At 52.9% G+C, this 19,413-nt stretch overlaps 1 protein-coding gene across 1 annotated transcript in view; it reads right to left on the bottom strand.

The window, feature by feature from the left end:
- The window catches only part of SH3BP5 (SH3-domain binding protein 5 (BTK-associated)), a 48,570-nt gene that overhangs the window by 6,173 nt on the left and 22,984 nt on the right, over positions 1-19,413 (bottom strand). The window contains exons 3-4 of the mRNA XM_004692305.2: positions 19,257-19,385; positions 1,772-1,936 (exon numbers count right to left, since the gene is read on the bottom strand). Coding sequence (XP_004692362.1) covers positions 1,772-1,936; positions 19,257-19,385 — 294 coding nt within the window. The remainder of the gene's footprint in view (positions 1-1,771; positions 1,937-19,256; positions 19,386-19,413) is intronic.

Here is a 19,413-nt window from a genome sequence, read left to right as displayed (position 1 = left end):
AAAAAAAAAGACAATTAAAAATGGAAAAATAAAGATAAAACAAAGCCGGAGGAGGGAATTGCACTAAGCTGGCAGGAGACGACCCGCGTGCTGACAGGACTTAAGCAAGACCAGTGGGCGGGGAGGGTCCTGCCCTCTGCTCCTAACACCGAAGTTTCACAACAAAACAAGCACTGCACAACCAGGCCCGGACATGCAGGAAGAATGTGTGGGCTCATCAGGCAGGACTGAAATTTTAAGTGCTAAAGATTTACTGGCTTCACCTTCACGAAAACTCAAAAATCCCCTGCTTATCAGACTCATGGGGACAGCACCAGGGGCCGGATACCATCACCCCGGGGCCGGTCAGCGTCCCCCCCAGGCTGTGGTAGGAAGGTGGTTGGAGAGTGGGTAATGTGGGGGCACCTCTCCTTGACTGGCCACTCAGCACCACAAGGGCCTGGGTTTAACGGGCAGAAAGTGAGGGAAGGCAGAAAGTGTATTGTGTTCGTTGCTAAAAAACACACCAACGGGCTGATGTGGATCTCTGACTGGGGGGTGGGGAGGGGCTAGAGAAGAGCAGAAAGGACACAGGCCCTTCAGCTGGTTTCTTGGAAAGCACTACTCTAAGGAAGTGTGTGTGAGTCCTTTAACCTCTGTCAGGGTGGGGCTTGTGCCCTTCCAAGATTTCCAAACTCTGGTTTTCACCAGCTGACCCAGAAAAGCTCCCCCAGCCTGCCTGGCCCTGCAGCACCGCGTCTTGTCCACCAGGGGGCAGAGGCTGAGGCCCACAGAAGCCGACAGAAGGCTTGGGCCTAGGGGAACTGGAAGTCATCTGTGTCGGGCTTCTATTTCAGGAAGCGCAAGGTCGTCTTTAATCATCAGATCCCGCAGGACTGGAGCCACCGTGACAGGTGACACGAGAGGGGAGGGCTGCTGGCACAGACACTGGATCCCTAGTCCAGCCCACAGGCAGCCCCGCCAAAGAAGTCGCTTTAAGCAGATTCAAACCCCACTCTCACCCCCTCACCCCTCCACCCAAGGCCTTAGGAGAAGCTCACCACCCCCACCCAAAGGAGGGGCAGGCATCCAGAACATTCTGCATGAGCCTTCTTGCTAGGAAAACAGTTCAGCCGAGCCAAGCAGCTGTCCCGCCACTTGTGAGAGCTGAGGATGGAGCCCAACACAGGGGAGCTGGTCAGGAGCCAGCCAGGGTCAAGGGCTGCAAGAGCTCACCTCCTGCTCAGGCCCCCACCCCCACCCCATGCCTGTGCGGGACGGTGAGCTCATCTCCACAGCCCCTGACCTCCCACCACTCCAGCCCAGCGTGGCTGTGCTGCTCACAGGCCTTCCGCCTGGGGTGTGAAGTTCAGCCAGGCTGGACTCAGCGGATGGGCCCAGAAGCAACCTGGCCTTTTCCACAGACAAGACCTTCGGTGGGGGTGTGAACCACGCAGACCTCGAGAGGCGCCGGCGAGGAGCGGCTCTCCATGGCCACCGCTGGGAGAGGTTGTCCCTGAGCCTGGCTCAGCCAGCAGAGCGCCCACCAAGAGGACAGCCTGTGACCGCTGGGGAATGCTGGAGGTGGCAGGCCTGGGAGTCTGATTTCTGCTTGGGGACAGTGCACACAGAGCTCTGAGCCACGGGGAGCCGGGATCAGACGGACAAGGGAGGTGTGAAGGGCCCTCCCGGCCACAGTGGGCACCCCCAGATGCAGACACTCACACGTGCACAGAGACGAGCATGCAGACGTCCGCACACACCCCACCCGCACGCCCGCCACGACTCATACCCTCTGGGTGGCGTGGTTCAGCATCTCCTGCCACGCAGAGTCGAACTGACGCTTGTCATCCTCCAACAGACGCTGCTCGGCCAGAGAGATGGTCTCCTTGGCGGCTCGGAGCACCTCCGTGGCCCGCTGGAAGTCCTGCGTGGCTTTCTGGGCTTCTAGCTGAGCCTGTGCAAGAAAGAGCCCCCATGAGGTGTCGGGAGACAGCGTGGGCTCCGGGGCCCATCAATCCTCCAGAAGGGGCGTGTCCATTCCTGCTGACCCACTCTGGACCAGGCCTGGGTTCAGAATGGGCATGGGATCCGCATACATAAGCCATAGGCAGGGTCAGCAAACTGGCCCCTTGTGACAGGGGCCCAGGGGGCTACCGTGGTCCCCAACACGGTCCCTGCCCAGATCTATAGCTCAATTTATGGCAAGTCACCACCAGAAAGGTCCCCAGTGTCCTCTGCAGGTGAGACAGTCCCAGACTCAAAGCTGTGGCCAGCAGCAGCCGTTGCTCTGGGCTGTCCTGCTGCCAGACAGGACTGGACTTGCTCGCCGACACTAGCGACGGTGGAGGCTGCGTGGCACAGTCCAGCTTTCCAGGAACCTCAAGGGGCAAATTACCAGCAGCTGTAGCTACGTCAGTCCAGCTCCCGCGTGTCTGAGCATCGGAAACAGTATCTACCCAAACGGAGTGGAGACACCCCAGTTGGAAAGACACCGCTGCAAATGAGAATGTCGCCTATCTCACTACTAATTTTCATATCAATTACACGATCAAATGATATTCTGGATACACTGGGTTAAGTAAAATATATTTTTAAATTAATTTCACTTTTTTCCCCCATGACTGCTAGAATATGTCCAATTATATAGCACATTCTTTTTGGGTAGCAGAGATGCCTGCCCCCAAAGTGGGTCACGTGACTGCATCAAAAAATTGCCATAAAGCCCTGAATCCTTCTAGTCCCCACTGCTGGCAGGTCCAGCTTGGCCCCCACCTCAGCATGGGCTTGCCGTTGCCAGCTGCACCACACACACCCCATCCGTGGGTAGCCAGATCAGTTACACAAGCCAGGGGGATGCCATGGGGCAGCCCCTGGGGCTCCCCAGGGTGGAGCCACAGATCCCAGCCACCTCACATGACTGAGAGGAAGTCTCCAGAAACCACAGGCCGAAGACTTTCGAAGTCAGTTAAGGGGACACAGTCAGGCCGGGAGCATAGCAGTCCTGGGGCCAGGAGCCTGATGACCCCCTGGGCCACTGCATGTAGACCAGGCTGACCCTCAGGCCACAGCACTGAGCAGGGAGCAGAAACAGGCACGGGTGGGCCCTCAGGAGCCTGCGATGCAGAGCCAGACAGAGGCATTGAAGGAGACCCGGCTCCTTGCCACTCACAGTCAGTGCTGTGTGCACCGCTGGCAAGAATTCCTCCCCCAACCAGGAGTTGTGAAAAAGTGTCCCAGTTCCCTCCCTAGGCCAGTGAAGAAGATCAAGACCTTTGAGAGGAGGCTCCAAGCCCCTGCTGGCCTCAGGAGGGAGGGGCGTCCAGGGAGCCGGGTCCATGAGGTGGACCCGGCTGGGCCTCTCCCTCAAGTTCTAACTCTCGGCCTGTGCTTCTGGAGATCCTCGTATGGGCAGCTGCCAGAGAGACCACGTCTCACTTCTGAATCCTTCTTACCGTCTACGCCCCTTTCAACTTTTGAGGCTAATTTGAAGAGGCCCAAGATCGGTACTAGGCATTTCGGCGATGCCGTTTTGTCCCCGAGGACATGTGGGTACAAACACTTTAATCAGATCCCAGGACAGACACATTTTCACTTGAAAGCTCCTTATTTTTCCTATCCAGGGTTCCTAGTGTTTCCATCTTTATTTGATCAAAATGATTTCCATCAAGGGAGTTCTTTTCCATTTCAAATCAACAGATTTGAGCCATGGCACCCTTTCTTCTGCCTCCAACCTTACTAATTGAACCTTGTGCCATGACATTTTTCATTCTTTCTATCAAATTCCAGTTTCCTGGATCAAGTTTTTCACAGATCTAAAAATGTGTTGAACATTTAGAACATCAATTTTGACTCAGCCCCAAATGTTACCAACTGTTCCCCTGTACAGCAGTCAGTAGCAGTCAACATTAAACTGCCTAATGCGGCCCTCCCTGGTGGCGCAGCGGGTTAAAGCACAGCACTGAGAAGCTAAAGCCACTTGTGCATGAGTTCGATTCCCGCCTGCCCCGGAAGTGACCACATGGCGTGGCAGACCTCTCCTGACCCGCCCGCTGCTCCCCTCAGCAGTGTACTTCGTCGATCTGCCTGTTCTGCTCCCCACTCTGTCTCTGGTGAAGCCTCTCGCTGCCCCTGAGCCTCTGGCCTGTACCCCAGTTCTGTATGAACAAATAAATAAATCTTTAAAAAAAATGCCTAATGCACACTATACTTAGTGATACATATTATAATAAATAAAAGATTCCTTGTGTGTATTTATGAGCCATAGGAGAAAACCTTGAGCAACCTTTAAAGACGCACACTGGTCCTCAGCCCTTGAGGACAGGACACAAGCTCTTCAATGCATCAGGGACTAGGAAAGCCAGGTTTAAACAGAGACCACTCTGAGGACTGTTTAAAGAGATGAGCTGTTTAAAAATAAAAATAACAAAGCCCTGATCTACATCAAAAGAATACAGCTGAACAAAAGGGGAGTCGTGAGTGAGACCATCACCATACGCACTGTGGACACAGGCTGAGAGGACTCAGAGCTCATTATGCTATGCTCTCTGGTTTCTATCTATTTGAAAGTTGCTATAATAAAAAAGCAAAAGAAGAAGGAAGTACTATCATCTGCAGCCACCTGCTCCGACTTCTCTTAAACAGCCCCATGGCAGACAGAAGCGCTAAGTACGTGGGCTGTTTCCATGCACGTTAACTGCAACGAAATAAACTCCAGTTCATTCTCCTGTGGCCTCAGCCACCATCCAGGAGCAGCGCCCCAGACCAGCCCACTGAGAGGCGCCCGGCACCAGCCTAGCCCTGGCCCACGGCGTCAATCAAGGAGTCTCTGGGTTCCCGGAGAGGTAAAAGCGACCTTAAAGTTGCAACGAAACTGTAGCATCCGCCAGAGTCCCCGGGGCCTGCTCGTGGGGCAAATCTAGTTGTGCCAGCGACCCCAAGCCCAGGCAGTGCTCCCTTCTGCCCTGTTGGGAGCAAGTCCTCCCCTACAGCAGTCCCCCCTTTTCTCCATCCCTACCCCACCTCTAAGGTCTTCAAGAATGTGCTAAGCCACACAGAGCCTCTGCTGCCGAGTTTCCCCAAATTCACTCGGGTAGCACCTTCCTCTCTGCAACATTGCTCAGGTTTACCTTCACCTCTGCCCGGGCCCCCCATGCTGTCAGCCCAGCACAAGGACAGTCTGTCTCTCCCAGGCTCACGGTCAGGAGACCACACACCAACCCGGGAAGCCACGCGGCCCTTCCCGAGGTGAGGGCAGTGGACCTGGGCCACAGGCGCGAGCTGCTCCTCGCCGCCTCTGAGGGAGCAGACAGCATGCTTTCCTGCAGATTGGGGGGGCCTGGAAGAACCCACATGCTCTGTAATTACGCCTCATGACAGCCTCGCAGCTGCTGGTTTCCCGCGAGGAAGAAGCAGTATAGCAGCAGAGAGGTGGGTGTATGAAGATCTGGGGTGCCTGGGGAGAGCACCTCCCTCCCTTCCATCACCCCGGGGAATAAAGGCCCCCAGGGCTTCATCTCCTCCTTCTCCCCTTCCTCTCCACTGCAGGAGCCAGGGTGGCCCTCGCCCCTGGCTTTGCCCCTGGGCACAGCCCCCTCTACTGTGGATGGTGAGCAGTGTAGCCCACATTTCGGGGAGTAGTTTTCCAGATAGGGTCCACCCAGCAGCACATGGAGAAACAGGCCCCCAGTCGCTTTCCAGCCACCACGGTCCCCAGCCCTTCACACACCATAGTGCCAACAAAGAAAATTCCAGCAGCCCACACAGAAGTGGCATTGACCGACCAGGACAGTGGGCCTCTGTGAGGCAGTGAGCAGCAGGGCATATTCCTGGCACCGGCAGTGACCATTGTCTTGGGTCTCCAGCCTTGAAAAGGTCACCGGACATGTCCCATGGGGATGCCAGGCCTCTGCCCCACCGGGGAGCCTCCTTCCAAGACGGGGGAACATAGTGGCTGCAGGGCTGGCACAGCCACGTTCTGGCCCGGCCACGTTCTGGACCCGCCGCGTCCAGCCTCCACAGGAGCATGAGGTTAACTGGCAGGCAAGGGAGCCACCAGGCTGCTTGGCTTTGACGTCACCTTTACTGCGGTTTGGGTTTGCACATCGGCCCTAGTAAAAAGTCCGTGCAGTCGCTTCCTGAGGCACTTAAGCGGCATCTACTTTGCTTTTCGTCGACCACTTGGCTCTGTCCTTAAACTCAAAACTAAGTTGCTGGGTTGAGCGAAGCACTCTGAGGGAAAGGGGAGGGCCATGCTGTTGGTCAGATCAAAGTGTTGGTTCAGGCACGGGCTTTAAACCCATCCTAAGAAAACACATTTTAAAACAGCTGGGGAAGAGCATCCCTGGTGGGACCAGGGGGTTAAAGCGCAGCTGTCTGCAGCCACTGCAGCACAAGTTCGATCCCCAGCCCCGGAGGTGACCCACGTGGCACGGCAGACCTCTCCTGGTCCGCCCGCTGCTCCCCTCAGCAGTGTATGTCAGTACATCTACCTGTTCTGCTCCCCACTCTGTCTCTGGTGAATCCTCTCATGCCCCCCCACCTCTGGCCTGTACCCCAGTTTTGTATGCATAAATAAACAAATAAATCTTTAAAACAGCTGGGAAAACTCAAAAAAAGATCTGGCTAGTGCACAATATTGAAGGGACTACTGCTAACTGTGTTAGACGTGAAAACGTGATTTTAAGACTCTGCCTATGAGAGACAAATACTTAATAAGTACCTGGGGGTGAAGTGATACAGGGGCTGTGAGCTGAGAAAACCAGGGGAAGGCGGAGTGCACAGCGCCCTGCTGCTGGGCGCTCCTTCTCTCTCCTTCGGTGTCTACTTCAAGCAGCCCACAATAACAAGTCATCAAGAAATGTTGCCTGAAGCCTGGGGCTCGCAGTTACTGTTTTTGCTATTTACCTGCCACATCCTCACGAAACTCAAGGAACTGCTACTGAAGAACAGGGCAACCAAAAACACAACCAACGAAACACCGGAAGATGGGCGTGGAGGCGGAGTTACGAGTCTGTTCCCCAAGCAAGAGACAGGCTTACAAACCAGACCCCTCAAAGCCCACCCTGCCACGAGCTACCTTCAAATAAGATGTGTCCAAAAAAGGGCAGAGCATCTGAAACAAAACACCACCAGACTCTCAGCCTGGAGGAAGGGAACAGTGGGGACCAGAAGGAAAGGGGTCAAGTGTGTGGGCAAGGACAGGCCCACTGGTGAGCATCATCACGGCCGGCATGGTGCTGACCCAGCAGGCCGGACCCTGAAGCCCATACACCAGGAGACGCCAACCTTACCTCAGTAACATGATGTTCTCACACGGGGGCTCAACACGGGCCTGTCTGCCCAGCAGCCTGTCAGTGGCCAAACCTCTCCAGCTACCAGGACACACTCAGCTTGGATGTCCGTCTCTGTGCTACACAGCCTCGTGTGGTAGGCTATCCCCCCCAGGCTTGTGTGACTGAACTCTGTGACATTCACCCAGTGACACCGTCACCAAACAAGGCATTTCTCAACACGTAGCCCTCTGTTAAAAATCCATGACTGTACCAATAAAGACTTATTTTAAGGAATCAGCTGGTGTGATTATAGATGTGGGTAAGACCAAGATCTGCTAGGCGGGCTGTAAGACTAGACATCCATGGAACACCCAATGCTACAGTTGAAGTCCAAAGGCCATGGGCTACAGAATTCCCTCCTACGTAGGTAGGACAGTTGTTTATTCTAATCAGATCTTCAACTGATGAGACAAGGCCCACCCACACCATGAAAGGTAATCTGTTTTACTCAAAGTCCATGGATTTATACTTTCATCCCAACAAACACCCTCAAAGAAACATTCAGAATAATGTTTTTCCACATACCCGGGCACTGTTGACAGTCATGTTGACAGGAATTTAATCAACACACGCACTAAAATTTTTAAGTAGGACAGTCAGCATAATTAACAAGATTCGGCTGTGAGGCCATGGGGAGACTCTGACAGGGGGCACTAGGAATCAAGAAAGCTATTTCAATAATTCAGGCATGAGAGTTTGCACCAAAGATGCGGGAAGAGGAAATGAGTCATTTCACCAGTGCTTGTTAGAAGCAAGTATGAATGGATGTTGTGAGCTGACAGCACACACACACATTTTATAGGAAGCTGGCCTTCCCTCATGGGTCACCAGCCAGAGAGAATGGAAGGAAGTTATCCACACCACTGAGTGAGGGACTTGAAGTCACAGAGCAATTCAGGATTTGCTGTTTCACTAGTCAAAGGCGTCCTATGCCTCTTCTGTGGATCACCTACGCCTACCTTAATTCTTTCCAGAGTCTCTCTAGAAGACAGAAACCCACAGTACAGGCATAATAGCACCTTTCAGTGCCCTTTGAATTTCACTGGTCTGGGGAGGGCAACATCACAGGTGGAGAACAGAAGATGCAGTGACCTTCAAGGAAACACTCAAGACATTGTGAGTGAAACATCACATTCTCCCCTTCATCTTTAGAAGCTTGATTTAAAAAAAAAAAAAATCAAGCCTCCCTTGTAGCTACCCACGACTGTGTGGCTAGGTTCTGGCAGTGAAATGAGGCGATGTGTTGTCTGGGACCGCCAGGTTCACACTGTGATGTAAAATGGGCACGTGTCACTTTCCCTTCCCTATTTTACTCCTTCTGCCCTGAAATGCAGATGTGCTGGCTAGTGTTCTAGAGCGATCCGGGACCACGTGGTGACTTTGAGGCTAGAACTCATAGGCCATGGAGCAGTGACCAGGTCTCTGATGACCTCTTCAAAGGTCACACTATTCCTGGCAACTAAGTGCAACTCCTAGTTGATAACTGATATGAAGCCACTGCTTTGTGCTCAAGGCAATGTGGATTTAGAATTTCAGGTTGCAAAACTTCACCTGTGTCTTTTCTGATGTCCTTGGGTGCTGGGAAAGGGCCCGAGCAAAGGGGAGCCAACATAAACAAGTACATATTCTTCCAACAATTGCTTTCAAAAGAATCCACTACAGATGCTGCCCATCGCCTTGCCCGAGTGCTAGCCAACCCAAGCACCGTCTTCCCCGTATAAAAACTCTGCTCAGAGGAGTATAATGGACCAGGCGAGAAAATAACAAAAATAATGAACAACCATATACCAGAGACATTTTGTGGGGGTGGAGTGGGGAATGGGATCAAAAATGGGGGGGTGAGGAGGGAAGTGCACGGGATTATGGTGGTGGCACATGGATGACTTGGTGATGGGAAACCCGTGGGGATTACAATTGAGATGGGGAAAAAAAATGTACAAAATGATGTAAAAATAAACTGTTGTAATAAAAAAAAAAATAAAAAAATAAACTCTGCTCAGGCCCTCCCTGGTGAGGCAGCGGGTTAAAGCACAACACTAAAGAATCAAAAGCCACTTCTGCATGAGTTCGATCCCCACCTGCCCCAGAGGTGACCACATGGTGCGGCAGACCTCTCCTGACCTGCCCACTGCTCCCCTCAGCACTGTACTTCGTAGATCTGCCTGTTCTGCTCCCCACTCTGTCTCTGGTGAATCCTCTCATGCCCCCCCACCTCTGGCCTGTACCCCAGTTTTGTATGCATAAATAAACAAATAAATCTTTAAAAAAAAAAAAAAAAACTCTGCTCATTGTCCAGAGACTGAGATCAGAGATTTACACTCACAGAGTGAAGAACCTTTGCAGACCAATGTGCCACCATTGTTAGAAACAAAAAAAGGCCCAGCCCTTTCTGCACAACATGGCACTGTGCTGACGGACAAAGGGACCCAGCTGGGCCTGGTAGCGAGCTGAGGACCCCATAGTCCGTTCTTCGCATTTCCATTTAAGCCACTTCTTCCAAATGAGGCTTCCCAAACATAGCTCATCTTCCTTGACTGAAGCAAGGAGGCTCTCTGTCCTCTAAGAACATAAGCTCCCTGGTACCAGGGAAGTTTTCCACAGAAAAAAGCAAATAAACAAGAGAATAAATGGCCAAACTGCCTAATAAAGGCATCAAGAATGAGGAAGGGGGAAAGCCAGAGGGAGGCGGATGTCAACAGTGGCCAGAGAAGTCAGAGGAAAGACAGTTAGGCCCACGTTCGAGACGGTTTTTCAGGAGAGAAGCTGTTGGCACGACCTCCATTAGAGCCTGGCAGCTCTCCACGATCAAATGAGCGAGTGTTAGGGGAAAGGAGATAGAAAAAAAAAACAAACCTTCAGATGCAAGTGACTTATCATAGAAATCCCCTTCCTAGAAACACCAGGCTTAAGAGTAGCTTGCACAGTGGTGTTCGCTCACGTTCAGATGCACCATGTACTCACTGAGACCTGCGCGAGCCAGCTAAGGAATGTGGGGAATGAGGACAGGAGGGTGAGGGCCACAGCCAGGCACTGGGACTCTGAGCAAGGACAGCTGCCTCCAGAACCACTTTCTCCACTGGCTGGTGCCTCGACCCCACAATCAATCACTCTGGCAGGGCTGCTGGTTTAGCAAATAAACACACATGATTCTCATGAGTTCCATTAGGATTTCAGGTTAATGGCAAAACACTTGTTTTATATTTTTGGGGTTTTATTTATAAATTTTACATTGTTCATTTTCGTACAATGTATTCTCGCCTGCTTTCTCCTTGCGGCTGAGCTCCCTGTTAAACTGCCACCACCAACTCCCCAGTGCGCCAGCACCACAGTCCTTGTGCTCTTCTCTCCCCTGTTTTGATCCCTCTTCCTCCTCCTCCCTTGCAGGATGTCTCTGATTTATGATTGCCTGCTATTTTTTTTTTAATTTTTTTTTTTCTGATCCCTTACTGGGTTCCCCTAAACTCCTCCTAGAAATGAAACCATCCACTATTTTGCTTTTTCCTTTTGGCTTATTTCACTGAGCATGATCCCTTTCAGCTCCATCCATGTTGCTGCAAGTGGCACGAGTTTGTACTTCTTGATAGGTGAACAGTATGCCACTGTGTATATGTACCACATCTTGATCCAGTCATCTATTTTGGGGCATCTGGGTTGTTTCTATATCTTACTTCGTGTGAACAGCGCTGCAATAATTAGGGTGGAGGTGTCTTTTTGAGTTAATGTCCTTGTGTCCTTTGGGTAGATTCCAAGGAGTAGAACTGCTGAGTCATCTGGAAGCTCCATTTTTAGAGTAATTTTAAGGAATCACCACAGTTTTCCATAGTGGTTGAACCAGTTTGCATTCCCACTAGCAGTGTAGGAGATTCCTTTTTCTCCACATCCTCGCCAACATTTGTTGGTGCCTGTTTTTCTAGTGTGGGCCATTCTCACTGGTGTGAGGTGATATCTCATTGTGGTTTTGATATGCATTTCCCTGCTTATGAGGGATGGGGAACACTTTTTCATACACCTGTTGGTCATTTGCATATCCTCTTTGAAGAAATTTCTTTTGGCTCTTCTGACCATTTTTTATTTTTCACTTTGTTTTTGTTGAGTCATGTGAATTCCTTGTAGATCTTTGTGATCAGCCCCTCATCAGTTATATTATGTGCAAACTTTCCCCCCAATCAGTAGGGTGGCTCTTTGTTTTGGTCAATGTCTCTTTAACAGGAAAAGAGTCTTTTTAATTAAGTACATCCCAATATTGCATGAGACTGATACTGAAGGAATTTTCTGAAGTTCAAACGTAACTGGGTATCCTGTAGTCTGTCAGCCCTAACTTGACTAAACCTCCACACACCAGTGCAAGTGGCCATGACCCGTGCTTCCAGGTTCTTCCTCTTCGTGTGATGGGTGATGCTCCTTCACATATACTCAAGAGGTTCCTGTGTGAACACACCCTGAACTGGAACTAAGCAGTTCCAACAGGTGGGAGCAGAGGGCCTCAAGCTATGGGAACATTTTCAAAGCTGAATAACATGAAAGTCTAGCGAGACCTGTCACCTGTTTCTCAATGTGAATATTCCATCAGACTCATAAGGGGAGATTTTCACAGAATGGTAGGGGGAGAGATTAAGTCATGGGGGGTGGGCAGGGAAGGCTAAATGTGGAAGGAAAACAGGGTAGGCAGAGGGCAGCCCCAAGGTGAGGAATGGGAACAGGAAGGAATGCCAAAGAGCTCACGAGAAACGTCACCATTTGGTCAGGGATCTAACCCCACTGCCTGGCAACACAAAAAGACTTATCCATGTTGACAAAACTGGAGCATAAATACAGCCCAGATCTGATTTTCTTCAGCTGAGATATCAATCATCCTGCCCTTTCCTTCCAGAGGGGCAACACTGGGGTCCCTCGGGTCAAGGCGGTGATCTTAGAAGTGGCAAGGAAACGAAAAAGAAACGTCCAAGGTGCCACGTGGTTTCCAATGAGCCTAGTCCAAAAGACCGCTGCAGAAGAGGAAACCAGGGCCAGCGACGTCGGCTGCTGCAGCCCCGGAGAGGACACCTGAGACCCCGAGGCTGAGCAGGGGGTGCACAGCTCCCACACGGCAGATGGAAGCTCTGAAGCCTCAAGACCCCCTTTAGGCCTGGACTCTCCCCGCAAGGCAGGAGCTGCCACTTACCTCCCCAGGGACTCCATTTCGTCCCACAGACCAGGCTGCCAAAATGCAGCTGCTGCTTCTCCAGAATCGCCAAGCAGGAGTGCAAGGCAGGCGCCCTCTTCCAGACGAGGGAGAGTTAACAGTCCTCCCTTCCTGCCATCACTCACCAGGACAGATGACCTTCCTTGGTCGCCTCGATGACGCAGTTCCCAGGAACTGGCCTGTGGCCTCTCAGCCTCTCAGCAGGGACATACGCAGGGCCTCTGAGGGATGTCACTGATCCTCACCCAAATCCAGGTGCAAGCCGCCACCCAGGAAGGTGAGCGCTCGGGGGAAATGAAAGCCACCAGGAAAAAATTGCACTGAAGTCTCAAGACAGGACTTGGAAACAGGAGTGTCGCAGTCGCCCCGGGGCAGAGAAGGCAGGGCCATGCTAGCCAAGCTGTCTTCCTTTAGCCCAACAGGTTAACTATTTTTCTTCCCTGCTCCCCTTAGACACGTCAGGATGCAGTACAGACTTCCCGTCAGTCACTAAGGCCCCCAAAAGTTAGACACAAGCAGCAGCCCGCACCAGGTATAATCTCGCTCACCTCCAGCGGAGGCCCACAGTGTGAACGTGACTGTCCTGCGTGTGGTGACCTGCACCCCGCTGTGGGGACGCTCCGAGATCGTGTATGTATGGGGGACCCAGTAGAATCCTCACTGAATGACGACCATGGGGTGCCTCCTGAGTAACAACTTCTCAGAGCTCAGTCTCTACTTTTCCAAAGTTTTTTCAATGGCATTCTGCGTGGAGAAAGTGCCTGGCATACACAGGTGTGCCAAAGGCCCCTGTCCTCCGTCCTGAATCCCTGGCCCAGGCCTCGCCACACTCTCCTCCACAGCGGACTCCCAGCCCCCCACTGTCACGCCGTCCATGTCCCCGACAATGGCATCCCCTAGTCCCACTGTCAGCTCACTGTGATCCGCTCTTTCCGTTTTTCCAATGGTGGGGACAAACTGCAGGCCAGTACCCAAGGCTCAGTTTGCCCACCGCACCCACCTCTCTGAGACAGGTCAGCCAGGCAAGGGCAGGGCCCCTGTCATGCTGGCAGTGGGGGCGCAGGGCTGGCATTTCATAGGCACCCAGGAGAGATGTGCTCAACAACAGAAAATCAGAAGGAGACCCGTGGGCCACAGAGTCACAACCCACACTCGACACTCTCTAGCTGACGCCCCACCTCTGCGGAAGCCTCTGATCTCCACCTACAGAGGGGCCGCTGCAAACAAATCCGACAAAAATCAACATCCAGCAATTCCCCGGGGGGGATTACAGCACTTTGTTTTTCTGTAACTAGCACAACCATTTGGGGGATTATTTCATGCACTTCACCTGTTTCATTTCCTAGGCAACAAGAGCTTCCCCACTCACCCAAGACCCTCTGTAGGGCGCCCCTCTGGGCTCAGTGTGCTTTTTTCATCCTCCCCCCTCATGGTTTCCTGTGCTCTGGCACTTCCATCCCGGGAGGACTCAGCATGTCCTCAGTCTCCACATCTTACAGACCCCTCCCCGCCAGTGAATGCCCACAGGGCATTGTGGTGGTGGTGATTCACCCTAGAGGCCCAATATTTGATAGAAAAATACCTGAAATACCTGCATTTTTTTTTCTTTGATTCAAGTGTTTCGTATGCACTATCTTAACCACTATGGTGAACTGCAAAACCGGGTCCAATATTTTGCAGGTGGAATGATTTTTTTCCTACCTCTTGGAGTCGGGCCAGTCATGTAATTGACTTTACCCAGTCACCCATTACAAAGGTGATACATGCAGAGGCCTGGAATCCCAGCGCCATGTGAGGAAACCCACACGAGGCTGCTGGATGAGACACATGTGGTCCAGTCACCCCAGACGCCTCAGCTGACAAACCAGTCAACTGCATGACACGGAGTCATCTAAGACCCGCCCACCTTTGCCTCCCTGACTGAACATACATTGGATTAGCCAAGCCTGAGAACAGAAAAAATGCCCAGCAAAATCACAAGCCAGAGGACTGCTTGCGGCCATTAAGTGTGGGTGGTTTGTTACACAGCCAAAGTGAATCATGGCCCTCCCTGGTGGCGCAACAGGTTGGGATGCAGCAGTGCAATCAAGCTGCAGCCACTTCACTGTGAGTTCAGTCCCTACCCTGGAAGTACCCACATGGCGCAGCAGACCTCTCCTGTCTCGCCTGCTGCTCCCCTCAGCAGTGTACTTCATCGGTCGGCCTGTTCTGCTCCGCACCCTGCCTCTGGTGAAGCCTTTCACTGCTCCTGCACCTCTGGCCTGTACCCTAGTTCTGTATGCATAAATAAATAAATCTTTAAAAAAAATAGCAAATCACTACATAATTCCATTTTACAGATGAAGGAATTAAGGCAGAGATTACGTAACTGGTAAGGTCCCACAGTGATTACATGCTGAACTGAGACTCAAAGTTTAGCAGTCTGGCTCACACCAAAGTTTGGTCAATAGTCCTACCACTAAGCCATGCTCCAAGCTCCAGTGCCTCTCAATCATCTGCTCCCCCAGAGGAGGCTAACTATGGAACATGGAATTACACGCCCTAAACACCAAGCAAGCAACTTTCAGTGCAGACTTCATTATTTTGCACTGATACTGCTGTTCAGGTTTGTAAAGTCTTCTGACATAACCCAGCCTTTGAAAAATAACCAGAATCGCCCAAAGTCTATGGAAGGATAAGTGATTAAACAAGATGTAGTTAATCCAAACAATGGACTATTATACAGCCTTAAAGGGTGATGAAACTCTAACACTTGCCACAACATGGGTGAATCTTAGAGACCTCATGCTGAGTGAAACAAGCCAGGCAGGAAAGTGATGGCAAAACTCCATCATTCTACCTAGAGGTGGTGGCAGAATCGTCAAAATTAGAGACAGAAAGTAGGATTATGACTGCCAAGAGTCTGTGGGGGAGAGAGACTAGGTAATTATTAATGAGTGCAAGAGTTTCAGGTTAGGAAAATGAGAAAGCTGGACAGTGCTGAGGGTTGCAGTGCAGATGGACTTAATGCCATTGGTTTACAAATACTTTAAAATGGTAAATTTTGTGTTATGGGTAGTTTACCACCATTTTTCAAAAGGAAAAAACAAAGTTTGGGATGGGAGCAATAAAATGACAGACCCAGGGTCACTGCAAGATCAGCTAGAACCCAGGGAGCCAAGTCAGCAGGAACACCCCTGCCTTTCAGGTTCACTGAATCACAGGGGCTCCACCCCGCCAGAATGTCCCGTCACACACTGAAGGCCAGAGAGGCCGGCAGATATGTCAAAGCGACTTTACAAGCAAGCCCTGGCTCAAGGACAAAAATCCTGAAATAAAGCAGAGCCAGCTCCCTGCCCCCACCCCAGCTGGGAGGAGGAAGGGGGTGGAGGAGCTTGGAGATAGCCACGTTCCAACATCTCCTAGCAGAATTTGGACTGGGTTTCCAAATCACAAGATTGGATGTGACTCATTGGTAGGAAAAGAGTTGACACCACTAACGACAAAGTTAATTCAAATTTTTGATGGGTAATACAATTTCTACCGGCTTGACAACTATAGATCTTTGTAAAGGCTTACAGAGAGGGTGACGCCCTTTTGACACCCTCTGACAGCCTGTGCCGGTCCAGTGAGACTCTGATGTGTAGCCGTGAGCTTTCCAACACATTATAAAACCAGCACACTAGGGCTCCTTATTTAAAAAAAGGAGTCGGGGGCGGTGGGGAGGAGAAGATAGGAGATATACCTCAACTGTTAACAGACGGCACGGGGAATTCTTTTCTTCATTTTGTCTATTTTCTAAATTTCTGATGACTTCTTTTTTCTAAGGAAGTCAAAACCCAAGCCTGTGCGGGACTCTCGTCAAACCCACTGTCTCATGGAGACCGTCCGAAAGCGCCGAAGCTGGTCCTGGTCCTGCCTCCACGGACGGGGATGCGAGGCTGCGGGAGGAGCCGGCCTGTTGACACGCCCTGGCAGGTGCGGCTCAGACGCCATCCCTGCTGTGCAGGGTCAGACGGTGTAAATACAGAAAGGGCGGGGCAGGGAGATGACCGGAGGAAGGAAACAACAAGGCCCACTAGACAGCAGCTGAGCCCTGCCCCCCTCACCACCACCAGGAAGGCAGAGGAGCTGGGGCATGTCCAGCCACTGGCCACCACCACAGATACCAACGTGGCAGCTTGTGCTGGCCTGGTTTTTGAGCATCCTGGTTCTTGTGCCTCAATCAAGAAGGTCCCCTGGGTGCTGTTGGGAGGGTCTCTCTGAGCTGCCCACTTCCTCTGCCCCACCTGCAGGGAAGCAGGCCTTACAGGAGGCTGTCGGGCACAAAGCCAGCTACTCTGGGGCTCCCCTTGGGTTCTGCTGCTGAGTGAGTCAGCCACCCCTTGGGTCTGGGCAAGAGCTGGTGGGGCCTGGTAACTCAGTCGCTGGCCCACGGGACTCAGCAATCATCACGGTCATTGTTCTTCCTGGCTGAGAGAAGGCACAAAGGAAGGAGGGTGCCCCAGTGGAGGGCTCTCCCGCTCAGTGCCCTCTACCTCTTGTCCCATCAAAGGGATTTGGGGCACAGAAGAGAAGGGATGGGGTGAAATCTACTCTGCCCACTGGGGAACCACCCACCAAATTAGATTTGAATGAACCCAATCCAGGTGGAGCTGGATTTGCCACTCACTTCATGCCCTTCTGCTTCTCTAGCCAGAGGCGGGAAATTGAGTCAGGGGACAGTGGAGGAAAAGCTCAAAGCCTGCTCACTGGCGGAGCCCAGCTCACCGGTGGCTCATCAGCTCAGTTACCCGTCTGCTCCATGCGTGACCCCTGCGGCATGTGGGCACTGCAGACACAACCATGAGCCAGGCAGAATGAGGAGCATCCCTGCGATGCGACAGCAAGGAGGGGAGGAAGCACGAGAAGCAGCCACTGCAGGAACGGGCTGGGAGTTCACATTGAACGTTAGCCCAGGAAGACCTGGCTGGTACGGTGACATCTGAGGAGAAAGCGAAAGGAGCTGAGGGAGTGGCCCGCCCAGGTTAAGACGCAGGGGGAAGGACAGAGGCGGGTTCAAGGCTTAGAGGGGGAAGCCCACTGCCAGCAGCCCAAGGTCAGCACCCACCAGCTGGGCACAGGGGCTTGAGAGCCAACCTTCAGTGCCCTGGACACAAAGGTCCCTTTAGCCAGCTCTACCCCCAACCTGGCCAGCTTAGGGACTATAGAGGAGCCCTCGGGCCTGGCTTTTTCTCCAAGGCCATGCCTGAGCAGACCACTCACCGCATGGGTACAGGGGGTCGTTAATTGTGGGCTCAAGAGAATCAGAGGACACTACGTTTAGGTGCTGAAGACTTTCTGGAATAGCTTTCACCACCTCCGTGGTGCTGACCAATGTTCCTACTGAGTCACCAGAAATGTGCTTGCACGTGAGACCCAACTCCTGAAACCGTCAGTCAAGGGTCCGAGCCACTGGCTCCCCATCTGCCACATGGGGGTCCCTGAAGGTTGGTTCACACGGAGCTCTGGAGGGGTCTGGAGCTTCTGGGAACTTGAGTGGCTTTAGGAGAAGGCTGCTTCTCCTCAGGAATCTAGAGGCTTGGGCAGGTGCCAGACCAAGGAGGAAAGAGGGAGTGGCTGCTCACGGCGTGTCGGGGGAGGCGTTGGCACTTGGCAGTTGTACTGGCCAGGGAGGGAGGGAAGGAAGCTTCCAGGCTGGCAGTCATTCTGTCTAGGAATAAAAGCAACATGGCTGCCACCTTCCAGCCAGAATGCTCAGCTTGGGGTTCAGGGTGCAAACCTCAGTTCCACCACCAAGATCTCTGCAGGATTGTCCCAGTGTGAGACCGTCCCTGACAAGACACCTGAGGGGTGCCTGGAGGCGCGGCAGAGAGGGGATGCTCACCTTGAGCCCTCTGCTCTCCCTGGTCCGAGCTCAGCATGGCCCTAGATGTCTGGCTCCACTGCCGTGACCGGCCCCAGCACGCCCGCACACCCATCACGCCGCGCACAGTCGCACCCAAGCGCCCGCCACTCACGGAGCATGTTCTCACGCGCAGCGCCTCTGGGAGGCACCGTCGTCCATCATGGAAACACAGCACAGGGGCTGGAACCACGAATCTGGACCAACCACAGAGGCCTGCTCCGGGGGCAGGAGGCGACCCCCACGAGAAGCCAGGGAGGCTGAGGTGGGTGTAAGTCCCCGGCCAGGGGTCCTCAGCCTGGAGGCGACACAAGTGGCTCCTTGTGCCCACCCAAGGAAGACACACCCTGAGCCCGGAGCCCACTTCCATGAGCCCAGGAGCTGCCTGGCTGCAGTCCCCCTCATCCCCCCTCCCCACCCCAGGTACTGGGGCCCCTCAGTTGCCTCTTTGGGCGATGGCAAAGAAGCGATGCTTCAAGAGAAGCAAATATCTAATTGTCCCCATGCATAGGGAGAATTTGGGTTGGGGTGGGGTGCGAGCCTCCTCATGCTCCCTGGCGGGCATCATCAGGAGAGCACAGGGAGTGGCTTGCGGCTCTGGACACAGCCTCTCATGGCTCTAGTGGCCTGGCTGCCTGGGAAGGGTCCAGGCACGGACTCCGGGCAAGGCAGCCATCGTCCAGTGCCTGGCCCACCCTACAGGTGACATCAAGAGACGGGAAGCAGGAAGATTGTGGGGGAAGGGACCCCGGAGGCCAACTCCAAAGGCTGTTCACAAAGCCATGGCGGCCCTGCCCAGCGCGGAACAAAAGTGGGGGTGCCTCCCGGGCCCCCAGGAGATGGGGGCAGCATGGGGAGCTGGCTGCTGGGCTCCTACCTGCCTCGCCACCCTCCGCGCCTCCCAGTAGGGCTTCGAGTCTTCCACAGCTTTGCCGATCTTCTTCACCAGTTCGTCCAGCTTCACTGTGGCTTCAACCAGTACAGAGCGGAACTTCTGACGAGCATCCTGTGACCAGAGACACCAGGAAAGAGTT

This window comes from Condylura cristata, unplaced genomic scaffold, assembly GCF_000260355.1.
Source record: "Condylura cristata isolate star-nosed mole 26May11 unplaced genomic scaffold, ConCri1.0 scaffold00033, whole genome shotgun sequence".
Taxonomy (NCBI): Eukaryota; Metazoa; Chordata; class Mammalia; order Eulipotyphla; family Talpidae; genus Condylura; species Condylura cristata.
This window is presented reverse-complemented; position numbering and strand designations above follow the sequence as displayed.